Raw genomic sequence first — 26271 nt, 5'->3', positions numbered from 1 at the left:
CGTACCATGTCATGAATCTCTCACGCTCTTTGGGAGACATTTGATCACACCCGTACATTTCGGGGGCTGGATAAGATCCTATATAATGTAGATTCTCCTCAGATGTGAAGAAATGAGGGAAATAGCCTTTGACAGAGTTTTCAAAACCCAAGGCCTCTGGCATTTGAGCCAATCTCATGGGTAAGAAGCTTAAGCTGTCAATGTATCTCTGTTTGAAGGCGGGGTCAACAAAGCATAATATTTTACTCCCTTGAGCTATGACACTGGGTGCCACGCCTTGCTGTATCAAAGGGTTCAGAAGCAGATAGGAGTCATAGGCCCTAGCATTGTGAGCTATAAACGTGAAGTTTCTGTACTGGGCTTTTCTAAAATGTTTTAGAAAGAGTCGGGCACAATCGGGTCCCTCGGCCGACCATTTTTCACCCTTGAAAGTCATGGTTGACACAAAAATAGGCAAATGAACCCCTGATTGCTGAGTTGTCTCAAAATCATAAAACACATATTTCTCTGTATGTTCATCTTCAGCCAAGGGCTGAATGTAACACTCATGTGTTACTTCTTGAACTGCTTCCGCGTCTCTGCTTTTCAAAGGACCTTTACAGATTGGGCAGTGTATAATTCCACAAACATGAGGTTTAGGGCTATCTATTTTAAGGTTGTAATTGCAATGACATTTTGGACATTTCTTGTTAATGTCACAACTGCTTACAGATTTACATGCCTTGGGATGCCATGTTTCAGTTTTGTGTTTTTCGTAACAGTAGGCCGAACGACATGTGCGGTGACAATCCGCACAGGGGGTCAAGTTTAGCGGCTGCATAGGGCAATGTTTATCCAGACATACTGAACAGTTGTAACGGCACGAGTGCCCCCCCATGCGTGTGTAGCCGGTATGACAGGCTGGACAGACATATGGCGCGCCTAAAAAGGCTGTGATGTTAGTTACGGCATAGTAATGCTCATTTTGCACATAAAAGTACATAGTCTTAGGATGTGGTTCGGGTATATTTTGGAACTTGAGGAGAGCGTCATTAGCCCTACTGTGGTACAAAACCACAATCTTGATGTTCAGAAAGTTTTCAAATTTGACTATGTCTGAGAAAGCCACAGCATCCTGTATACCGAGACCCACCGCAGTTTGTAGCTCGAGAGCTTTATGTAACGCGGCTTGATCCGTACATCCGGGGCTGAGTAAGTGGGCCAAACCTATGGCAAAACATAGCTTATTACCTGGATTGTGAACGTTTATGAGATAGGCCCTTTTATTGCTTATGATTTCGGACTGCATTAAACTCTCGAGCTTTCGTCTCTGACCCCCGCCCCCTTGTGGTTGGCGTACTAATTGTACTACAAGTTCGAGGGTCCTATCTGCTAGCACGTTTAAATTTGACTGTACAAGGCGTTCTAGCAGTTTAACAAATTGTTCAAGCTCTGCTTCACCATTCTGTAAAATAAGCGATACCTTGCTCTGTAGACTGTCTCCACAAATTTCCAACTGTAAGAGATCCCTAGGTTCGCTATAATCTCTGATCCTAGCTAACAGTTCATTCAAAGTGTCCATAAGCATTACGTAAAACACAGCATATTCCCGAATCTGACCCCCCCATGCGAAATTGAAAAACTGGCGAACCTCAATATTGTTGAATTTATTTCGACGCAAAACATGTACACTTCGATCAAGACCTCCCCCCTCCAGATTTACTAGGCAATTGTCCAACTGTTCAAAAACATCGTATTGGGTTTCAGACTCTTCGGACATTGGTGTTAAAGGCTGATTTATAGGTGTCTGGGGTGCCGAATTAAACCTAGCGCTCTCGTTCTGTACACTGATCTCAAGACCGCCCCCCTCCAGATTTGCTAGACATTTGTCCAACTGTTCAAAAACATCATATTGACTTTCAGACTCTTCGGACAATGTTGTTAAAGGCTGTCTTAGAGGTGTCTGTGGGGCCGAATTAAACCTAGGGCTCGCGTTAAGCTGGGTAATTAGAGATATGATGGTTTCGGGAATCTGTGTTAACATGTTTTCCTCGGAAGGCCCTGACTCATTCATACGTGTAATAATGTCTATGAGTTCGGAGGGAATCTGGGATAATAGATTTTCATCTATTGTCATTATGTCAATTACCCCCGAATCATTCATATGGTTAACTATATCTTGGAGCTCTGTAGGGATCCTGGCTAAGAGTGTTTCAATTGTCTCACTTTGGTCTATAGGGGGCGCCATCTGTCTAATTAAGGATGTGTGTGTGTGTGTGTGTGTGTTTACATGTGTGTTTTTTAACGGCGGTATTTGCTTGTTTTAGCCCTAATGTTTTTTAACATACGGGGTAGCTCGCTACGCCAGAATGACACATCCTGATTGTATTGATGCTCGAGTAGAATACACATGCGCCTCTGGAGTAGAGCCTTTCGTGATTTTAAACCCAGGGTAAACGCTTTGAAAAAACGTTCTTGGTCTATTTCAGAATCTGCTGTTTCCCCCACAGAATTGGCCGATTCAAGAAGGTTGGCAGCTTCACAGAACATCAAATCGTCTACCTCAGAAATGTCATTTAAATCTTTGACATCATCAGGTTTCGCTGGTGTCTTTGGAGCCTCCTCGGGGATGCTTGTCTGGGCATCCTCCGATGTTTGTGCGTTGTGTTCATAAGCCGGTGAGGAGTCTGAAATAAAAATAATACATACACAAATAGGTTATTAACCCTAAAATATGTTAAAAATGCCAAATACATTTCAGATATAAGCCTATATATTAACAATACATTAATTAAATACCTCGGCTTTTTTGACGAGGGCTGTTCTGAAGAAGCTCTGAAACCAGGGGCTTTTGTCTTTGTTCAACCTGTATTACAACATCTGCAGGTCCGGTAGATGGGGAGCCTGAAAAAAACAAAAAAAACAGCATTAGGCCTTGTTTTAACATATTCCGGCATAAAAAAAATATATAAATATTAAAATAATAATATATATAAATAATAATATATAATTGATTCATACCTAGTCCTTGGAACGACGTCTCGTGAATATCGGCCAAGTAGAATTGTTCGGGTGAAGCGGAACTGTGGATCTGAGCACTAATTATCCTTTGGTGTTTAGAAATATGGGGGACAACGTTGTCCTGGCCAAGGGGAGTTGACCTGCCGTTTAAAGTCTCTGTTCGCTGCTTTTGGGTAAATACATCCTGGGAGTAGGGCAGAATTGTCTCGTAGTCATATGCTTCGCAGAAACCGTTCAGGCTCCATAGGGCATCGTTTAACCTTCTAGGCTTTAGGTCCTCTGTAAACATATAAAATAACTTTTAATATAAGATGCCCACACTTTTTGTTTTTAAGGTATAAATATTTTTATGTATGGAATTCTTGGAGCTTACTTACGTTGACAATTCAGGGCAGGCGTTTGTTTCGGAGCCCCATGGGATGATTCGAGCTCAGTTATACCTCGGAGTATCTGCGTGAATGCTTCAGAATCTATAAAACATTCGACAATATTAAAGCTATAATCACTTTAGCTAATATTGCCTTGTTATACGGTAAGCATACTGATCCTAATGATTGTTTAATATTTCTATAACATCCCACGCTTTTCAAACAATTCCCCACAACAATCAAATCTAATAAAGATTTATTTCAAGAACTCACCTTGCGATAGATCCATTAGACTGTTTTCCCCGATTATCTTTTTTAACGCTTCAGTCCGATAACGATTCTTGGAGTTTCTGGAGGTGCTGTTTGCATCGGAACTAAAACGCTGCTAACATTGCCCATGGTTTCTAGCGCTTTTGTACCCTACGACCTAGAGAAAAACCCCTGAATGATTTTTTTACATAGCATTTGGGGTTTGTCGTTTTTTTTGGGCTATACCCCCGCCCATGGTATATTTGACACATTTCAAACACATGGTATTGGGTGTGTCTAAACATTAGGATCCTTTTGGAGCTTCTAAAATCTCCGGGGTGCTAGCACCTAGATGCATGGGGGTGTGTTGTTCTCGACATCGCTGGGATGAATGACTTTTTAGCCCACCTAAAAAAAATAGTTTTATGAAAGGCCTTTAAGATTAGGAGTCGTAAGACACAATATTATTGTTGGGGGGTAGGCATCTGTTTTGCAGGCTAGTGTAAACCTTGGTTTCAAACGACCCACCAGGCATGCATGGGTATTTTTTTAACAAACAACCCGCCCCCCTTTTTCTGTTTTTGAAACACACACACACACACACACACACACAGCCACTACAGAAAACTCCCTCACGCACATGCGCGCGCACATGGCTTTTTCCGCAAGATTTTTCTCAGGGACAGACTGCGCTAAGAGTGAACAAACGCGAGAGTTCATAACGTGGTGAGATTCTGATTTTAAAACCATTTATTTCATTCAAAATATTTAGTACATACATTTTATATCGTTACATTCTTAAGGTATTTTACGATGCCTTTCTTACAGATCCTGGGAGCTTATGCAACCAACCGCAATTGTCCGTGTCGAGTTCACCCTCAAAAGGCAAGGCTCTCTTGCTATGTCCATCAACACATGGTAAGTTTTCACTCCAGGGGTAGATCCGCCGTCGGGCCTTTTGGTCTTGACTCTGTCTCAAGGAAAGCCTCGCCCAGCGCTTTAACTGTTCCCCATTTTGGAAGAGAATGTCCAGCTTATTCATAAGTGTTATGAAAATTGGATAATCCACCCATTTAAAACTAAACACAGGAATAAAAAAGTTTACATGTTTGCGGGCTCTGGAAGCTACCGGAGAATTGACAGACTTTGTAGCATTAGCCTTATCATAAAGGTCACAGGCTAAAATTGTCACTTTGTTGTCAGGGCTATAGTCCATTGAAGCAATTCTTAGAGCCTTGAGATCACTGCGGCCGCAGACCTGTTCTTCCAACGCATATCCTGGCACATTTGTAACACTTAGGACCTGTTCAATTTTACAAAGAGCCAGCCTGATGTTTAGCCATTCTCTCATCCCCAGAGCCGGGGGAAAACTCCCAGGTTTTGCAGGATAAAGGGGTTTGGGTCCACGGTCTGTGAATATCTTTACCGTAGAATCCTCCGGGTGGAATATGTAAGACATGTGGCCCTCACTCGTACCCAAAAATCCTTTAAAACATTCTGGAGCTTCACACAGAACTTCTTCAAGGCTTTGGTCACTGGGTTCATGACAAGCCGAGCATAACATCCCTAAAATTGGCATAGGTGTCATTTTTGTTTAATATTCAGGGGGGTTATCATGTACAGTCTTAAACAGGTATTGTTCAGCGGCTTTATAAGGGGCCTTAACCAACCCAAACCGTGAGAAACAGTAACAGGTTGACCTGACACATGGTCACTTACTCAACCCAGGGCATGCACCCTTCTACATGACATAGGGTCATAAATCATTACATAGGGTCATAAATCAGGCTTGGGTCATCAATCATTAACGGCCTGTCAAAGGGACCCTTACTCACCCCATAGCCCCCACCTAACCAGGCTTGTCTATCAGGCTTGGGTCATCAATCATTAACGGCCTGTCAAATGGACCCTTACTCACCCCATAGCCCCCACCTAACCAGGCTTGCCTGACCAGAAGACATGCACACGTCATCACTACATAGGGTTCACATAGAGTTCACATAGGGTCATCAATCAAAATTTTGACCCGTGACATCTACTTTATTCTCTCTGAGGTAGTTTTTCATATCCGCCTCGAAGGACCATGACAAAGAGAAGGGGGCAACAGACACATGCTTTACCAGTTCTGGTACTTATAAGAAGTTGGTGATGATCAACAGAAACCACGAAAGTCACAGCAGTAACACCCCTTCAATCATCACCAACGCACAGAAGACTGCTTCTATCTCAAGGCCATCAGACTGTTAAACAGCCACCACTAACATTGAGTGGCTGCTGCCAACACACTGACTCAACTCCAGCCACTTTAATAATGGGAATTGATGGGAATTGATGTAAAATATATCACTAGCCACTTTAAACAATGCTACTTAATATAATGTTTACATACCCTACATTATTTATCTCATATGTATACGTATATACTGTACTCTATATCATCTACTGCATCTTTATGTAATATATGTATCACTAGCCACTTTAAACTATGCCACTTTGTTTACATACTCATCTCATATGTATATACTGTACTCAATACCATCTACTGCATCTTGCCTATGCTGCTCTGTACCATCACTCATTCATATATCTTTATGTACATATTCTTTATCCCTTTACACTTATGTGTATATGGTAGTAGTTTTGGAATTGTTAGCTAGATTACTCGTTGGTTATTACTGCATTGTCGGAACTAGAAGCACAAGCATTTCGCTACACTCGCATTAACATCTGCTAACCATGTGTATGTGACAAATTTGATTTGATTTGATTTTGACTGACAGCACCAGTTGAGGGCAGCCCACAACAGCCCCAGCACGCCACCACCGAGGCAACCTTTGGATTGAAATATATGGTTGGGGGGGGGGATTCTCACTGGGGTAAATAAGATCTAAATAAACAGGCTCAGACCAGTGAGCCATTGGATGTTCTTTGTATCTAATTGGCTGTTTGTTGGGAAAACAATGTGTCAATATCACAGTAATTACCAGTGGTTAAAACAAGTCAGGGATCGATCATGATGCAACTTGGAGAGTCCATCCCCTGAAGTCAGAAGTCAAAGCTGCTAATCTGGCTCTCGAGGATCAAGGCACGACAACTGCCAGGATGAAAAACAAACAATTGACGGTGAGCATTTCAGTGACTAGTTACAAGTTACATAGGAGTCTATTGAAATCTCCAGGGAAAAATGCAACACCATTCCTTTTGATCTTACCAAATACTACATGATGAGCAAAGAAAATCATTAGAGACATTCTTTTGTTTTCCTTCCATTAATGAGAACTCGAGGCCGTCGGATCTTCTGTTGAAAGGCCCTGAGAGACATTAGCTACTCCACATCAAAGTAGCGGAAGATAACTCTTCCTGAAGCGTCAAATACAGCAAATATAACATGGACACACCGACCCCTGGGTCACAACTAGCCTCTCCTCTGTAAAGGGTTAAAAGAGCAGAATATTGACCAGCAGGAAATACAATGAGCCCCTAGTGTGTAAACCACTACTACTAGGAGCAGGTGAAAGGCCTGCCGCGACACAGCTCAGGACAGACGGCAGCACAACATGCTGGGTGGAACTATCTGGGGCTGATTGAGAACCTTCAACCCTATGGCGTTGCCTGCACTTGCTTCACAAAGGAGGGACAATACATTGATAAAAGCATTGTGTTTCTGGGATGCTATGTCAAGGAGTGTATTTCTTAAGGAATTACACAATAGAGATTGTGGCTATAACCCTGCATTTTTTTGTTTTTGGAGTGAAGCGAGAGGGGTGAAATATGATGTGATAGCCCAGTCACTCAGTTTTCTTTTTGAGTTTTGGAAACATTGGAAATGTTCAATAAAGTTTCTATTTTTGGAACAAACTGTGGATGCTCGACTTTAATTTGATGTGCCCTATATTTGTTTTTGACACTCAGAATTCAACCCAGATTAAGGTGGCTGCCCTGCCAAAATTGTACTGGCATCCTGGCACAGCACAGCCAATTCACACCGGGAGTGTGAAATGGGTCATTCCACCAATTCTGTGACTTTTTGAGAAGTGTTAACTTGGTAAAAAAAAAAAATCTATATTTGATTTCACATGTTAACATTCTGTGATAAAGAGCTCATGTTCAACTTCATAACAAAAATGTTTTCCCATCTCAAGAAGTTGAATAAAAAAGGACTATAGTAAGTGCCAAATAAAGTAACAGGATTGACCAAAACAGGGTTGACGATTTCATCATAAATCAGCCATAAATTCCCTTGTGACTGGAGCAATGGAAGCTTGTTGTGTGCAACAGGGAGGGGCAATTGAATGCAAGCCAACAAGTTCAAATTGTTAAGACATATGCAGCCTGTCTATCTATGGGTAACATGGTTGATTTGTTATGCTCTTCCTGCTCAGTTTTCCACCAGAGAAATGGGCAATAGGAGTAGAAGCAGCTCACTTGCTTTTAAACTGATTTGACTATTAATGTTCGATGTTTCTTTAGATTGTTTTTGTGATTTCTTTTAAATGAGTAGTTTCACCATATTAAAATGAGAGTTCAGTTCACGTAACAGGGTTGACTTTAAAATGAGGGTCAGATGTAAATTAATCGCTAATCACAAATGAATAACAATCTCCAGAAATGACTTTGTGAAAGCAAATAAATAACTAGGGCTCTACAATTATGGTGAAAACTTGGAGACATTTTGGGGATAAGTGAGGTAAGATCTCCCTAGATGTATTGAATTCTCCTTGTGGTCTATATTAAAGGGCACTTCATTTAATATGACAGTCTTTTAAAATTAAATATTGGTGCAAATGTTCTACTTAAAATATCAAATGGACGTCAAATACACTCATTTAGTGGAATGGCCCAAATCTGCACAAGGGGCCTAGACCAAAAGCATCAATCTATTTATTCATATTATGCCGCAGTTAATTCGCCGTGACCCATTTGCTTGTCAAACGGCTTGCCGTTGAGGACCCACAAGGCTCTCTAATATGGCGGGACAAGATAAATGTGCACTATTTGCATGAATACTTCTGTTTATTTCCTCTTGATCACCTTTTAATGTTGGGAGTAGGTGTCCTTCATGTGGAATAATACCTTCGACTGTTAATTAAAGTCATTTTTATTTCCCATCATTTCCAAACATAGCTGAAGAAACGGAGGAATAATCATTTTGAGGGTATTATTTGCCATTCCTAGAGTACCCCTTTGGGTGCTACTTTGGAACCAGTTAAGTGTTATTGTACTTTTGGACATAAAACAAATAACCCTTTTGTAGGGCAGTTGGGGCAGAGCAAGCACATTCTCTGAATGATACACATTGATGTGCAGTGAGGTTGCAAGGTCAGTGAGTCTAGAGGAAGCCAGGCCAAAAAAGTGATGTCCAATGAGATAGCGTTCATCCAGACAGGCTCGATGAGACCACATTCCCGAAAGACATTAGGCTAGAGCAGCCAGAAGATGGTGCTGTGCCCTATCCTAGTAGCACAGAGCAGCCTTTTCAAATGAGATTCCATTGTATTCCACTGGTTTGTTTGATTGAGAACGGGCTGGCTAGCACATAAGGACATTTTAACCACAAGAAGTAATAAGGTTCATTCCGTTCCCTTAATGGTCTGTCGGCAATAGCATTAGGAGTTTGCAATTGCATTTGTGCACTTCTCATTTCCATGGTCCATATACCCGCTGTAATGTATGGCTGGCTAATGATTGGTTTAGGTAATAGAAACAGTAAGCCATTCTCCTCAGAATAATGTTTTGAAATTAATTGGAGCCAGCGAAACATGCACTGGACTTCAGGTGAGTTCCCAGCTTCTCAGTGATCTAATAGTCCAGCATGTAGCAACCTAGATGAATAGGCCCGCAGACTAACATCTACTTGCTATTCGTCGTCCATTTAGGAAAATCCTGACCAGCAGATAATTTTATATCAACGTGTTGGGATTTGCACATGGCCATGAATTATCGGCATATACTGTACTGTAGGCCTTACACAAGCCCTGACGTCAGACCTGTCCTTGGAAGATCTGGACACAAAGCACCTAGAGGTCTGCGCTGCCACAGTCATGTAATGAATCGCACAATGTTGGCGATATGAAGGGCTTTCAGACTCTCTCACAACATCTGCATTAGGAGGACAGTTTGTCCTACACCAACCATCTCCTTTAGTTCGCCCTCTATAGATGTCCTGATGTGCAGCCCTTGCTGGCTTCTCTCACACGCTGAGACCGTGCCGTCAGCACTACTATCTCTATCGGTCTGTCCCCTGTGCAACAAGTCAACATGGCCTCTATACTCCCAACGGGATTGATTGGCGTAGTCGAGCAACAAACATCAGATGTGCTCTATATCCATTAGTTTCAGTGTCAGGGTTCATTTTGCCTGGGTGCTTAAAAAAAAGAAATAGCAGCGACTGTGATATTGTCAATCCAGACAACGCTGGCACAGTCCAATACATCTCCACAACAACACTGTTTGATGCATTAGAATGAACAAGACACAGAGATGGACTTTCACCACTTGTGCCTCGCTTGAACAATGAATAAAACCTTGCATCATTGGTAAGGCAGGGTGAATGTTTGAATACGGGAACAAGGCATACATCTTCCCGTCAAACGGAAGAGTTTATGGATCACAGAACAGCCCGACTCTGTGATCAAACTGAGCCCAAACGAATGGGAGGATAGGCGTATCGATGGATCATTACATAAGCCTCAATGGTATGGCGACGTGCGCATGCCAAATCATAGATCTGAATGTAGACGAACAGGGAAAAGGAAGGCTAATAAACAGAAGACTCAATTCGTCTATACCACAAAGAGATGTCTTTCCTGACAAAGTTTATATCATTGTTTACCCACTGGGCACATACGTCAATTCAACGTCTATTCCATGTTGGCTCAACGTCATTTGATTGAAAAGACGTGGACACGACGTTGATTCGGGCCATTGTGTGCCCGGTGGGTAATGATTATAGAGGACAATGTGATTCCCCTCTGAAGTGAGGAATGTATGTCCAGTATGTATTTTCCGCGCACTAGTGATCCAATGTGGTCCTTATTCAGCCAACAACACTGTTTTCCATATGTGTCAAGGCTGTTTTGTGGATCACCAACATTCAGTATGTATGACATGATATCCATGCAGTGAACCCATCCACTCAGAACTGTACTGTTTCAACAATGAGAGAAAGCAAGGCACAAAGAAATGTACTTTCAAGGATACTCTGAATGATACACCTTGCTTGCAATAAGAGAGCTGGGAGTGTATTATGTATCTCGTTTATCCTCATGATAAACTAGTCTGTCGCTGACCTACAGATCTCCATGCCAACTCAACTGCAACTTGCACCATTGAAACACATTGATTGGTAACATTTGACTTGACACCCAGTGTCGTAACATGTTATGACACCATAATAACCATGTCGTATATGTCATAACAGCTGACATAACTTGTCATAGCCTGTCATAATATGGTGATAACACTGTCATGACCCATATATTTACGCCTGTTGTGACATATATTCTGTTCATTTATAGCTGGTTATGACACCTTATGAACGTCTGGCGACCCAAAGGTTGTGTGTTCGAATCTCATCACGGACAACTTTAGCATGTTGGCTAATTGGCAACGTTGCAACTGCTTACTACTTTGTAGCTACTTTGCAACTACTTAGCATGTTAGCTAACCATTCCCCTAACCTTAACCCTTTAACCTAACTCCTAGCTGAACACCTAGAGCTAGCTACCATTAGCGTTAGCCACCTAGTTAACGTGAGCTACAAGAAATTGGAATTGGTAACATGTCATACGTTAGCCAATGTTGTACCATATTGTACGCTTTGCAAATTCGTAATGTACAAACTGCAATTCATAACATATCATACGGAATGGAAGATGGGATCCACAAATGAATACATCCCATACTAAATGTAATATATCATACTAAATGGAGTGTCTCGGATTTACATACAGAATTATAAGAATATGCTCTGAGACCACGTTGCAAAGAAATACATGGGGTAATTTAACGGTTCATTCTCCTCTTTTGCTAGCTTCGCTGCAAATTACAAGCAGCTAGTCTGATTGAATTACACCTACAGTGGGAGATGTGTTGACAGTCAGACTCGGGGGTCAAATAGAGTGTGAGAATTGCATAAACAAATGCTCAACACACAATTGAACATTATTCTGAGCCCAATGTCACTGAAGCAGATGTACCCAAGATTCCACAAACTAAGCATTATTAGGCCCAGAGAAAGAGAGAGACTATAATACCTATTTTTGTTCACCATGCATTATAGTTGTCCTGTAAACTCTCTGATGGTGCCCACCACACCCTCCCCGCCTACCAGTAGTTGGTTTGATAGTGCTGTGCATAGCTCTTTAGTTAATGGCTACCAACATGCTAATTGGGACCATTTATCTTATTTTGTCCCTGGACAACAGTATGTCTGCAATTTATCATCTGCCCTCCTCTCTCTTCTTATATGCAGAGGTAGAACTTTCCAAACTTTTGGCATGTGATCAGCATATTGTTCTACGCAACGGACGCGTACGATTCTTCATTACACATCCCATGTTGAATCTGATCAATGTTATTGCCTTTCATATTAGATGTTGTCTTATGTCTAGAGACATACACATCATTTTGGAAGTCTATTCATCATGAAGACTATTTTGGCTACTTTGAGTTATTAATGTATGACCGGTGCCATGGATTTTTGGCAAAAAATAGTTTAATATCTACAATATTATCGATATATATGCCGCACCCAGTCGGTAGGCTAAAATTAGATTATCCAATGCTGGGAATAGGACCCACAGCCACTTTGGTTCATAATTGACTGCCCAGAGAGCCCGATAAACCCCCCGCTGCTGGTCCTCCCTTCGACTGTGGGTTCGTATGCCTTTTACCATGTTTTGACAAGCCGCTGTGGGTATCCATCAAGAGAGCCCGACCAACCCACTCGGTTTAGCGACAGTATTCGTTTCACTCTAGCCTATATTTTATATCATATTTCTACCTCTCTGCGCTGATGGCGAGCAAGCGGGCGAATACGGTACAGCAAGGGTGCGCACGGGAAGACAAACCATAGACGGCGAGTGGAAGACACGATGTGTTGATGCGATTGAACTGCAAGTTGCACTATATCTCTTGGATGGTGTTTGTTTGTTTTTTGCCTCCATTCTACGGATTTTTTTGGAAGCTAAAACAAATTCTTGCGTGTATGCGACACGGTCTTCGTTCACCTTCGCTGTGTGGGTTGTGTGCTGCGTATTCAGATATGATGAGAGACTGAAGAACGTGCAGATTTCTAACTGACGGTGGCGGCATGAATAAATATACACGTTCATACAGCAGCAGCATCCGCCTACCTTACAGGATACAAAACCAGACGCTTGTGCTTGTGATTCCTCGGTTTTACAGATCATTCTGTGACCTGCAACGGGGACCGCTATGAACGGACCTGCTGATAAAGACGTTCCACGCATGCTTTTACCACCCGGTGATGTATTTGCCAATAATTGTCGCGCCTTGGAATAATGAAGATAAGATCAACTTTACTTTGGCTTTGTGATGGGTGCATTTTATGATCAATAGGCTACGTAAAAGTAACGCAACATCTGTGTCATTTTAGTGTAGATTCCGGCATTTTTCGTTATTTCACATCCATAGATTTAGCGCGGATTACGCAAACACAGTGGCATTTATTAGAAACCTATCGTTTTCTTTGTGAATGCGAGATATTGAAAAAGAGAAAAACATCAAACGCGTGTGATATGACTGTCATAACCAATACATGCCAATGTGATGTGCACATTATTGGTCTCATTGCCAAACGCGATTGCTACATTTGAAAGGTAACCTTTACCTATGCAGGTCCAATCGATTGCACGATAAGGAGAGTCGTGGCAATCAGTTTGTCACAAGGGTGTGTTTTTCAACCCCTCATATCAACTTTTACACATGAAACAAGGACACATAGGGGAGCTTTCCAGCGGAGAGGGTGTGGAAGTGGAGTGTTGTACAACCATTGTAACCTATCGCCTACTGCTGAATAAATTAAGGCAATCATAAAGAAAAACTGATTCAATGATTTTCCGAAAGTTGCCCGGTGTGTCAGCATCGGGCATGGGTCTTCGCCTATCCCAGAAATTCGTCTTTCTACTTTTTCTCTCGGGCTTGGTAACTCTGTGTTTCGGGGCCTTATTCTTCTTACCCGACTCTGTCCGTTTGAAACGTATTTTTCTCTCAAAGACGGAGAGCCAACCAGTGACGGTAGGTTCTGAGAATGATGTGAGGGAGCATCTTAAGAAGGGAGCAAAGGACCCAGAACATCTCCGGGGCATCACCTCGGCCAAAGGGGAGACGAGCACAAAACTCAAAGCCTTGAGCCGCAAGCCCTCTGTCACCAATGAGGCTAAAACGGATAAGAAAGACGCTGGCGGGGAAGCGTTGGAGGACATGATGCTGTCGAGTTCTAAAACGGAGTCGGCTTCTAAGGATGAGAAAGTGACCTCGTCTTCTAACCAGGGTGCCAACACGGATACTTCTTTCGATTACAACAAGTTTAAAAAATGTCTGCTAAAGCCGCCCTTGGGGATCGAACATGGCAAGCCGAGCGACCCTCAGACCCTTCAGCGTCGGGAGAAAGTCAAGGAGGTAAGATGATAAGCAGTCACAGTGTAATACAGTTATCTACACAACAGCTGGGGGATCCCAGTCCTAAACCGCCAAGGCATTGCAGACCAATTGTCACAATAAGAAATGCCACTGCAATACAAGTCATCAACATGTGCATAATTCAGCATCAAGCTGCCTAGGAAAAGAGGGTTTTTGATGTGGCCACTGGCCAGAAGGATAGTTCACCTCCCAATAATATGGAAAAGATGGTCCAAACATGCTCTCTGTGATCTCTGATAAGGTTTTAGGCGAGACATCTTACAGTCATACAAATTGTCAGTGACTATGCAAAATGATATGCATAATGGTTAGTGCATAACACAATGGTTGTAGATATCAAATCAAATGTATTTATATAGCCCTTCGTACATCAGCTGATATCTCAAAGTGCTGTACAGAAACCCATCCTAAAACCCCAAACGGCAAGCAATGCAGGTGTAGAAGCAATGCATATGAGGCATTGAGGATAATGAAGATGATTTTATGGGCAAACACACACACAGCACTGTCTGCACACACACTGCTATTATGTTTGCATAACCAACTTGCTCTGGGCAGACTGCTACAGGACTACCTCCAGGGGTATGACATCAGCCTGCTGTTGTTCAGCTCTGGGAAGTCCAGTAATACCTGAGAGGGAGAGCGTATGTCTGTACTGTGTCACACATCCTCACTGTGCAATCGGCCCTCACTGAGCAGCTAACCGATCGCTGCAGCTGTACATAGTCTATCGGTAAATAGCCCACCCATTTTTACCTACCTCATCCCCATACTGTTTTTATTTATTTACTTTTCTGCTCTTTTGCACACCAATATCTCTACCTGTACATGACCATCTGATCATTTGTCACTCCAGTGTTAATCTGCAAAATTGTAATTATTCGCCTACCTCCTCATGCCTTTTGCACACAATGTATATAGACTCTCTTTTTTTTCTTCTTTTTTTTCTACTGTGTTATTGACTTGTTAATTGTTTACGCCATGTGTAACTCTGTGTTGTCTGTTCACACTGCTATGCTTTATCTTGGCCAGGTCGCAGTTGCAAATGAGAACTTGTTCTCAACTAGCCTACCTGGTTAAATAAAGGTGAAATAAAAAATAAAAAAATAAAATAAAAACTGACTCAGGACAGGGGAGAGAGCAGGGGAGAGAGCAGGGGAGAGAGCAGGGGAGAGAGCAGGGGAGAGAGCAGAGGAGAGAGCAGGGGAGAGAGCAGGGGAGAGAGCAGAGGAGAGAGCAGGGGAGAGAGCAGGGGAGAGAGCAGGGGAGAGAGCAGGGGAGAGAGCAGGGGAGAGAGCAGGGGAGAGAGCAGGGGAGAGGAGAGAGGCAGGGGAGAGAGCAGGGGGAGAGAGCAGAGGAGAGAGCAGGGGAGAGAGCAGGGGAGAGAGCAGGGGAGAGAGCAGGGGAGGAGAGCAGGGGAGAGAGCAGGGGAGAGAGCAGAGGAGGAGAGCAGGGGAGAGAGCAGAGGAGAGAGCAGAGGAGAGAGCAGGGGAGAGAGCAGAGGAGAGAGCAGGGGAGAGAGCAGGGGGAGAGAGCAGAGGAGAGAGCAGAGGAGAGAGCAGGGGAGAGAGCAGAGGAGAGAGCAGGGGAGAGAGCAGGGGAGAGAGCAGGGGAGAGAGCAGAGGAGAGAGCAGGGGAGAGAGCAGGGGAGAGAGCAGGGGAGAGAGCAGAGGAGAGAGCAGAGGAGAGAGCAGGGGAGAGAGCAGGGGAGAGAGCAGAGGAGAGAGCAGGGGAGAGAGCAGGGGAGAGAGCAGAGGAGAGAGAGGCAGAGAGAGCAGAGGGAGAGAGCCAGAGGAGAGAGCAGAGGAGGAGAGAGCAGGGGAGAGAGCAGGGAGAGAGCAGTGGGAGAGAGCAGAGGAGAGAGCAGGGGAGAGAGCAGAGGAGGAGAGCAGGGGAGAGAGCAGAGGAGGAGAGCAGGGGAGAGAGCAGGGGAGAGAGCAGCGGAGAGAGCAGAGGAGAGAGCAGAGGAGAGAGCAGAGGAGAGAGCAGGGGAGGAGAGCCGGGGAGAGAGCAGAGGAGAGAGCAGGGGAGGAGAGCAGGGGAGAGAGCAGGAGAGAGCAGGGGAGAGAGCAGAGGAGAGAGCAGAGGAGAGAAGCAGAGGAGAGAGCAGGGGAGAGAGCAGGGGAGAGAGCAGGGGAGGAGAGCAGGGGAGAGAGCAGGGAGAGAGAGAGCAGAGGAGAGAGCAGAGGAGAGAGCAGGGGAGAGAGCAGGAGAGAGCAGGGGAGAGAGCAGGGGAGAGAGCAGAGGAGAGAGCAGAGGAGAGAGCAGGGGAGAGAGCAGGGGAGAGAGCAGAGGAGAGAGCAGGGGAGAGAGCAGGGGGAGAGCAGGAGAGAGAGGAGAGAGCAGAGGAGAGAGCAGAGGAGAGGAGCAGGGTAGAGAGCAGGGGAGAGAGCAGGGGAGAGAGCAGGGAGAGAGCAGGGGAGAGAGCAGGGAGAGAGCAGGGGAGAGAGCAGGAGAGAGCAGGGAGAGAGCAGGGAGAGAGCAGAGGAGAGAGCAGGGGAGAGAGCAGGGGAGAGAGCAGGGGAGAGAGCAGAGGAGAGAGCAGGGGAGAGAGCAGGGGAGAGAGCAGGGGAGAGAGCAGAGGAGAGAGAGCAGGGGAGAGAGCAGGGGAGAGAGCAGGGAGAGAGCAGAGGAGAGAGCAGAGGAGAGAGGCAGAGGAGAGAGCAGGGAGAGAGCAGGGGAGAGAGCAGGGAGAGAGCAGAGGAGAGAGCAGGGGAGAGAGCAGGGGAGAGAGCAGGGGAGAGAGCAGAGGAGAGAGCAGGGGAGAGAGCAGGGGAGAGAGCAGGGGGAGAGCAGGGAGAGAGCAGAGGAGAGAGCAGGGGAAAGAGCAGGGGAGAGAGCAGGGGAGAGAGCAGAGGAGAGAGCAGAGGAGAGAGCAGGGGAGAGAGCAGGGGAGAGAGCAGAGGAGAGAGAGGCGGAGGGCAGAGAGCGAGGACGAGAGCAGGGGAGAGAGCAGGGGAGAGAGCAGGGGAGAGAGCAGGGGAGAGAGCAGCAGGAGAGAGAGCAGAGGAGAGAGCAGAGGAGGCAGGGGGGGAGAGCAGGGGGAGAGCAGGGGAGAGAGCAGGGGGAGAGAGCAGGGGAGAGAGCAGAGGAGGAGAGCAGAGGAGGCAGGGGGGAGAGCAGGGGAGAGAGCAGGGGAGAGAGCAGGGGAGAGAGCAGGGGAGAGAGCAGAGGAGAGAGCAGAGGAGGCAGGGGGGAGAGCAGAGGAGAGAGCAGGGGAGAGAGCAGGGGAGAGAGCAGGGGAGAGAGCAGAGGAGAGAGCAGGGGAGAGAGCAGGGGAGAAAGCAGGAGAGAGCAGGGGAGAGAGCAGGGGGAGAGAGCAGAGGAGAGAGCAGAGGAGAGAGCAGGGGAGAGAGCAGGGGAGAGCAGGGGAGAGGAGCAGAGGAGAGAGCAGGGGAGAGAGCAGGGGAGAGAGCCAGGGGAGAGAGCAGAGGAGAGAGCAGGGGAGAGAGCAGAGGAGAGAGCAGAGGAGAGAGCAGAGGAGGCAGGGGGGAGAGGCAGGGGAGAGAGCAGGGGAGAGAGCAGGGGAAGAGAGCAGAGGAGAGAGCAGAGGAGGCAGGGGGGAGAGCAGAGGAGAGAGCAGGGGAGAGAGCAGAGGAGGCAGGGGGAGAGCAGGGGAGAGAGCAGAGGAGAGAGCAGAGAGAGAGAGCAGAGGAGGCAGGGGGGAGAGCAGGGGAGAGAGCAGAGGAGAGAAGCAGAGGAGGCAGGGGGGAGAGCAGAGGAGAGAGCAGAGGAGGAGCAGAGGAGAGAGCAGGGGAGAGAGCAGGGGGAGAGAGCAGAGGAGAGAGCAGGGGAGAGAGCAGAGGAGAGAGCAGAGGAGAGAGCAGAGGAGGCAGGGGAGAGAGCAGGGGGAGAGAGCAGAGGAGAGAGCAGAGGAGGCAGGGGGGAGAGCAGAGGAGAGAGCAGAGGAGAGAGCAGAGGAGGCAGGGGGGAGAGCAGAGGAGAGAGCAGAGGAGAGAGCAGAGGAGAGAGGCAGGGGAGGAGAGCAGGAGAGAGCAGAGGAGAGAGAGGGAGAGAGCAGGGGAGAGCGAGAGAGGCAGGGGAGAGAGCAGAGGAGGCAGGGGAGAGAGCAGGGAGGCAGGGGGAGAGAGCAGAGGAGGCAGGGGAGAGAGCAGAGGGAGAGAGCAGAGGAGGCAGGGGAGAGAGCAGAGGAGGCAGGGGGAGAGAGCAGAGGAGGCAGGGGAGAGAGCAGAGGAGGCAGGGGAGAGAGCAGAGGAGGCAGGGGAGAGAGCAGAGGAGGCAGGGGAGAGAGCAGAGGAGACAGAGGAGGCAAGGGCGAGAGAGCAGAGGAGGCAGGGGAGAGAGCAGAGGAGACAGGGGAAGAGAGCAGAGGAGGCAGGGGAGAGGAGCAGGGGAGAGAGCAGAGGAGGCAGGGGTGAGAGCAGAGGAGACAGGGGAGAGAGCAGAGGAGACAGAGGAGGCAGGGGAGAGAGCAGAGGAGACAGAGGAGGCAGGGGAGAGAGCAGAGGAGACAGGGGAGGAGAGCAGAGGAGACAGGGGAGAGAGCAGAGGAGAGAGCAGAGGAGGCAGGGGGGAGAGCAGAGGAGAGAGCAGAGGAGAGAGCAGAGGAGAGAGCAGGGGAGAGAGCAGAGGAGAGAGCAGAAGGAGAGAGCAGGGGAGAGAGCAGGGGAGAGAGCAGAGGAGGAGAGCAGAGGAGAGAGCAGAGGAGGCAGGGGGAGAGAGCAGGGGAGAGAGCAGAGGAGAGAGCAGAGGAGGCAGGGGGGAGAGCAGAGGAGAGAGCAGAGGAGAGAGCAGAGGAGGCCAGGGGGAGAGCAGAGGAGAGAGCAGAGGAGAGAGCAGAGGAGAGAGCAGGGGAGGAGGCAGGGGAGAGAGCAGAGGAGGAGAGCAGGGGGAGAGAGCAGGGGAGAGAGCAGAGGAGGCAGGGGAGAGGGCAGAGGAGGCAGGGGAGAGAGCAGAGGAGGCAGGGGAGAGAGCAGAGGAGAGAGCAGAGGAGGCAGGGGAGAGAGCAGCGGAGGCAGGGGGAGAGAGCAGAGGAGGCAGGGGAGAGAGCAGAGGAGGCAGGGGAGAGAGCAGAGGAGGCAGGGGAGAGAGCAGAGGAGGCAGGGGAGAGAGCAGAGGAGACAGAGGAGGCAAGGGGAGAGAGCAGAGGAGGCAGGGGAGAGAGCAGAGGAGACAGGGGAGAGAGCAGAGGAGGCAGGGGAGAGAGCAGGGGAGAGAGCAGAGGAGGCAGGGGTGAGAGCAGAGGAGACAGGGGAGAGAGCAGAGGAGACAGAGGAGGCAGGGGAGAGAGCAGAGGAGACAGAGGAGGCAGGGGAGAGAGCAGAGGAGACAGGGGAGAGAGCAGAGGAGACAGGGGGAGAGAGCAGAGGAGACAGAGGAGGCAGGGGAGAGAGCAGGGGAGGCAGGGGAGAGAGCAGAGGAGGCAGGGGAGAGAGCAGAGGAGACAGGGGAGAGAGCAGAGGAGACAGAGGAGGCAGGAGAGAGAGCAGGGGAGGCAGGGGAGAGAGCAGAGGAGGCAGGGGAGAGAGCAGAGGAGGCAGGGGATAGTGTTCGGACAAACAGGAAGTGGATGACTTTGGGACATTTCATGTGACGGATGTGGCATGTTGTCATTTGGTCATGTGGTTAAGTGATAACCAACAGTCCCACACCATGGTCACTAACCTGTTTGTCCTAGTATTGAATCAGCGGGAACGTCCTGACTTATTTCTACAGCTTTGATAGCACTCTTGGAAAGTGAATGTCAATGTGACATTTTACAATTCTATTTTGCTGAGATAGGCAAGGTTTCTGCCTGGAGGTCATTGAGTATAGGCCCACTGACCTGGAAGGGATTTCCACTGCATCCTCCCAAACATTTGTGTCCACTCTAGTCTAGTGTATGTTTCAGTTGCACTGCCTTGAATGAAGCACTGAATGAAACATCCCCCCCCCCCCAAAAAAAACCACAGTGCTTTAGAAAAGCATAGAGGTTAACAACTATCTGTCTGGCTCTAGTGCCAGGCTATCTACAGTATAGTGTTGTGCATGGGTCCCCAATTACATTCAGCTGTGGGCCGATTTTTCCTTGAGCTGATGGTCGTTGGGCCGGAACGTAGTTATAAATAATTTGTACAGTGCAAATTGACTCCAAGAATCCCAAACGGACATAGTATTTGACAAAAACAGAATCATTTCAAACCTTGATTACGTTGGGATACGATCACATATGCCTCTCTATTTATGCGTGGGAATACTTGGGAACAAGATTTCCTAAATTAAAATCACTTTGAGCTGATTTTGTGGTGATTTTACAGTCTTTTATGTCTAACAGCGTGCCTCCTATTGGGGAACCCTGGAGTGGTATCTGTTCTTGCTGTTTCCCATTGTCACATGAGATTCCACAGTTTCAGACCATTTTGGCAGAGTTCCAGAACCATCGTCTCTATTCCTGGTCCCTCGCATTCACAATGCCAATCCCACGGCCGTATCCCAAATGGCACCCTGTTCCCTACATAGGTGCACTACTTTTGGCCAGAGACCTATGGGTCCTGGTCAAAAGTAGTGCACCATATAGGGAATAGGGTGCCATTTCAGATGCAGGCCATGCCTGTGGTTTGTCGGGGGTACATAGTCATAGAGATTTAAGATAAACACAAAAACAACATGCATCCAAACCTTTAATATTCCGGGCATTTATGAAGTAGGATGAAGAAGGAGCTGTGGCAAATTGTCCCCACGGGCTATATTGAGTTGCTGTCTGACTGTGCTGTGGCGGACATTGCAACAGCAGAGCTACAAACACTTGATATTTGAGGGGAAAATAAGTTGCTAAGGCAGCGAGAGGTTTGCCTTGTGGTCTTATGATCAGCTCAAACCAACGGTTTTCCCGCTCAGCTCATGTCGTGCCAAATGTGAATGGGCTTCAGGTTCTCAACAAAATGCAGAGGTGGTAAGTACCCCCCCCCCCCCCCCCCCCCCCCCCCTGTGTGTGCCAACCACCAAGACAGGATGGCACAGGAGACAATGGCAGGTAAATGTTCGAGGGCTCTTTCCTGGACAGAACTGACATGATGCCTCTAAACAAAGCCAATTGTTCAGGTGTGTGTGCGTGCGGGCATGTTTGTGTTTGGACAGACAGCCCAGCAAGCCAATCCTCCTTTGCTAGTCCTCATCAGGTGGAAATGGCCTCCATTTGGACATTTCTCCCTCTGTATCCTTCTAACTATCTGATATTCTGCCTCATTGGGATCCTGCATGGTTTTGGTGCTGCCTCGTTGGCTCTTGAAGAGCTGATATCAGGGAGGGGGCTATTGGCAGATTACCCCAAGTCTGTTCTAGTCATTGCTGAATCAACAGGAAGTTGACCTCTTCTCTTTTTAAAATTGTTCACATCTTCTTTACTTTACCTTCAGACAAGGTTATTAGCCAGTGTAGAAAAGCTGAGTGTAGTTACGGCTCAGGGGGCTGGTGCGGAGGCACGTCAGAACAAACACAATCGTCAGAGCAAACAGAACGTCTGACATGAATCGAGGACTACACACACGCACACACACACACACACACACACACACACACACACACACACACACACACACACACACACACACACACACACACACACACACACACACACACACACACACACACACACACACACACACACACACACACACACACACGCGCGCATGTACACACACCTCTTTATCTGTCTTATCTTACTGTCTGCACAGCAAACACACCCAACATGAAGCAGCTCTTTTTTAAAAGTGTCTCCCTCCCAAAGATTTTCTCTCTTCTCTCTATGTATTTTTCTAGAGCTGGATGTGTCGGCACAGGCAAATACAGGCAGTGAATGTGCATGTGCTGAATGTACGACTGCAACGTGAGGACACAATGAATATGTGTGTGTGTGTGTGTGTGTGTGATATTTGTATGGGGACACCGTAACACAGTGAAAGGGATCAGCGTCACTGCTTGCTGTTCAGAGTACTGCAGCGGAGGGACAGACACATTGCAGGCTTTCTGTGGCAGAGAGCCTCCCTATGTTGCGATAAGGCTACAGTCCCTCAGGGTTCTGTGTGTGTGTGTGTGCGTGTGTGCGTGCCCATACTCGTGCATGTGGGTGCGTATCTCGGCTTGTGTTTTGACCATGTTGGTTGTCATTTGAATAAGATGTTGGGTAATTGTGTTCTGAAGGGTTGCCACAACAAATGGAAAATCCAAACACCAGTCCAGCATATAAACTTCATCTGCTTTGTCAGACTTGTCTGAGGACGACAGATCATTTAAGGCCAAATCAGTTGTCCTTTTCCGAATGAAAACTCACTCTGAGCGAGTACTTTTGAGGTTATTCTTGAAGTATTCCCACAACCAGCGGAACATCATGGTGAACAACAAGCAAATTGTACCTCATAAAACATATTGTTTTGTTGTCTCTCACTTCCACCACTGTAGAGTTAATCAGTCTCCCACCCCCTCACAACCCCCCAAAGAAACACCACCAGCCACCTTCTGAAGATATGTTGACTGTCTATCTTCTGAAAACCCTTACGAGTTGTGAAAAATAAATGGGTGACTGGTTGAATTAGAAGCTCCTGTTAAAAATAGGCGCTGTGTTCTGCTGCTGTCCTCCAACCGGCTGTGGGCGGTGACCTCCCTCAACCTCCTGTTCCTGTCTCCAGCTAAGGGCCAGGTGCATGAGGGGACTTCACCCTGGGCTGGGAAATTGCCGCTTACCGAGCGGGGCCATGCCCCTGTTGGAATATTTTCGAAATCCATCCTTCGTTGTTACCTTCCTTGTTTCCTTCTTGGTTTCCTGTCTTGTTTCCTTGAGGTAAGCACAGGTCTATAATGGATTGGAAAGGTATAGCCTAAGCAATGTTACCATCCTATATTCCTTTCACCAATCCAAGCAATTAGATTTGAGATGACTTCAAGGAAGGTTGGAAAGGAAGGATGCTTTTTTTCCCCCTCCCTCCCTGCGGGTCTCTGTGGGGGTGGAGGAGCGGGAAATGTTTGTGTTTCGTCACTGGCTCGGTGGAAGAAGTGCAAATGTCAGACGCTGGGGCTGGTTATGTGAGCCCGTTGTTTTCTCTGGCCCGCACATGTGGATGAGTTTGCAGCTGAGCCTGTTGTTTTCTCTGGCCCGCGCATGTGGAGGAGTTTGCAGCTGAGCCCATTGTTTTCTCTTGCCCGCGCATGTGGAGGAGTTTGCAGCTGAGCCCGTTGTTTTCTCTGGCCCGCGCATGTGGAGGAGTTTGCAGCTGAGCCCGTTGTTTTCTCTGGCCAGCGCATGTGGAGGAGTTTGCAGCTGAGCCCGTTGTTTTCTCTGGCCAGCGCATGTGGATGAGTTTGCAGCTGAGCCCGTTGTTTTCTCTGGCCAGCGCATGTGGAGGAGTTTGCAGCTGAGCCCGTTGTTTTCTCTGGCCAGCGCATGTGGAGGAGTTTGCAGCTGAGCCCGTTGTTTTCTCTGGCCCGCGCATGTGGAGGAGTTTGCAGCTGAGCCCGTTGTTTTCTCTGACCCGCGCATGTGGAGGAGTTTGCAGCTGAGCCCGTTGTTTTCTCTGGCCAGCGCATGTGGAGGAGTTTGCAGCTGAGCCCGTTGTTTTCTCTGGCCCGCGCATGTGGAGGAGTTTGCAGCTGAGCCCGTTGTTTTCTCTGGCCAGCACATGTGGAGGAGTTTGCAGCTGAGCCCGTTGTTTTCTCTGGCCAGCGCATGTGGAGGAGTTTGCAGCTGAGCCCGTTGTTTTCTCTGGCCAGCGCATGTGGAGGAGTTTGCAGCTGAGCCCGTTGTTTTCTCTGGCCCGCGCATGTGGAGGAGTTTGCAGCTGAGCCCGTTGTTTTCTCTGACCCGCGCATGTGGAGGAGTTTGCAGCTGAGCCCGTTGTTTTCTCTGGCCAGCGCATGTGGATGAGTTTGCAGCTGAGCCCGTTGTTTTCTCTGGCCAGCGCATGTGGAGGAGTTTGCAGCTGAGCCCGTTGTTTTCTCTGGCCAGCGCATGTGGAGGAGTTTGCAGCTGAGCCCGTTGTTTTCTCTGGCCCGCGCATGTGGAGGAGTTTGCAGCTGAGCCCGTTGTTTTCTCTGACCCGCGCATGTGGAGGAGTTTGCAGCTGAGCCCGTTGTTTTCTCTGGCCAGCGCATGTGGAGGAGTTTGCAGCTGAGCCCGTTGTTTTCTCTGGCCCGCGCATGTGGAGGAGTTTGCAGCTGAGCCCGTTGTTTTCTCTGGCCAGCGCATGTGGAGGAGTTTGCAGCTGAGCCCGTTGTTTTCTCCGGCCCGCGCATGTGGAGGAGTTTGCAGCTGAGCCCGTTGTTTTCTCCGGCCCGCGCATGTGGAGGAGTTTGCAGCTGAGCCCGTTGTGTATTGGAATATTGCGCAAGTCGATAGCAGCTGAGCGTGATATTACAGACACGTCAATGCAATACCTACTCTGCTTGTGTCGGCCTGTGCACAGACAAAGCAACATTTCTGTGACTGAAGCAGAGTACAGTCACGGTGGTTTGAGTAGATGTAAGTCGAACAATGTCAGGTGATGCCCATCCCCACAGGAAAGAGCCCGGGGGGGAGAAAATGAGTGAAGCGAGAGAACAGGAGAGAGGAAAGGAAGGATGGCATTGGAGAGGAGCTGTTAGCTTGCATCCTTTTTGCAATGAAGGCAGTTTTTTCCCCGCTCCCTTTGTACAGAGGGCACTAGCTCCAGGGCAAGTCTCTGTAGGGGCATGCTTTTCAAGAGGTATGTGAGTGTGTTTCCCTCTTAAATAGAGTCACAAGTCCTAGATTACCTTGCCTGTGTGTGTGTGTGTGTGTGTGTGAGTGTGTGTGTGTGTGTGTGTGTGTGTGTGTGTGTGTGTGTGTGTGTGTGTGTGTGTGTGTGTGTGTGTGTGTGTGTGTGTGTGTGTGTGTGTGTGTGTGTGTGTGTGTGTTGGGAGCCAGGAAGGGAGCTTCCTCTCTGGAAGGAAAATATTATGTTACAGCACATCTTGAATGCCTTAGTCTCGTAAAGCCGATCCTAGGCAACAGTGACTAGGGTCTGGTTTCAATGATGGACTGTGTTTGCATAGAGCAGGTATTCCCAAACTGGGGTACGCGTGCCGTCGGGGGTACGCCACATAAAAATGTGATTGACATTTGAAAAAGATGGCAAAATAAAGAGCAAAATGATTGATTGTTATTATATTATTATTTGTGCCCTGGTCCTATAAGAGCTCTTTGTCACTTCCCACGAGCCGGGTTGTGACAAAAACAGTCATTCTTATGTTTAATATATGTATCGTATAGTGTGTGTGTGGCAACAAAAAAACAAACATTTGAGAGTGCACTGACCCTGGTGCTAGAGGGGGTACGCAGCTTGAGGTTGAATGTTTGAAGGGGAACTATAAACAAATTTGGGAACCACTGGAGGAACTACATCACTGCCTCGGTTACTACTTTATCTGCTTGAATGAAATAGTACATCGTAGCTAGCATGATGGAGACCATTGAGGTACATTTCTTTTGATTGCGTTGCGGAAATGTGGCTAGTTTGCATCAACTACCTTCACTAAAACCACTGCAAAGGTTTTGAATGCAACGTTCTGGCATGTCTGCCTTGTGATTCGTTGGGAGAGTTGTCTGTCTGAAGAGGACCCACCTTGGAACAATTTTTCCACCCCCTATTGAAGTTGCCCAAAGAGTCTGCAATTGAAACCACTGTTTCCTAGGGTCAGGGTTTCGAGACTAATTCTGCCTGGCCTCTCTACCAGGGAAGGCACTTTAAGGCTATCATCGGTGCCTCACTGTTTTAAGGGAGAGAGTAGCCCACTACTTCATAAACACCAAGTGAAGGAGGACCTATTTATTACGCAACTTATTTTCTCTCAATTCAGGGCGAGGTTTTTTTGAGCTCCGAGTGTGTGTGTTGTGGTGGGTGTATTTGTATTAGAGCGTCGTTTAGCTCACATTGGAGTTAAAAGGACTGAGAGTCCAGAAGTCACATACAGCTAGAGGTAGAAAAAAGGGATTTGCTGACGTGGCGGACTTGACCATTTGACTTTCTACAGATGTGTTGCC

General features: G+C 47.4%; 1 protein-coding gene across 2 annotated transcripts in view; it reads left to right on the top strand.

The window, feature by feature from the left end:
* Positions 1 to 12161: 12161 nt before the first annotated feature.
* Positions 12162 to 26271, top strand: part of LOC109902135 (mannosyl-oligosaccharide 1,2-alpha-mannosidase IA) — a 216129-nt gene continuing 202019 nt past the window's right edge. For both annotated transcript variants that reach the window (XM_031786607.1, XM_031786606.1), the window contains exon 1: positions 12162 to 14261. In XM_031786607.1, the coding sequence (XP_031642467.1) occupies positions 13692 to 14261 (570 nt within the window). In that variant the 5' untranslated portion in view covers positions 12162 to 13691. The remainder of the gene's footprint in view (positions 14262 to 26271) is intronic.

Source organism: Oncorhynchus kisutch, linkage group LG13 (genome assembly GCF_002021735.2).
Source record: "Oncorhynchus kisutch isolate 150728-3 linkage group LG13, Okis_V2, whole genome shotgun sequence".
Classification (NCBI taxonomy): domain Eukaryota; kingdom Metazoa; phylum Chordata; class Actinopteri; order Salmoniformes; family Salmonidae; genus Oncorhynchus; species Oncorhynchus kisutch.
This window is presented reverse-complemented; position numbering and strand designations above follow the sequence as displayed.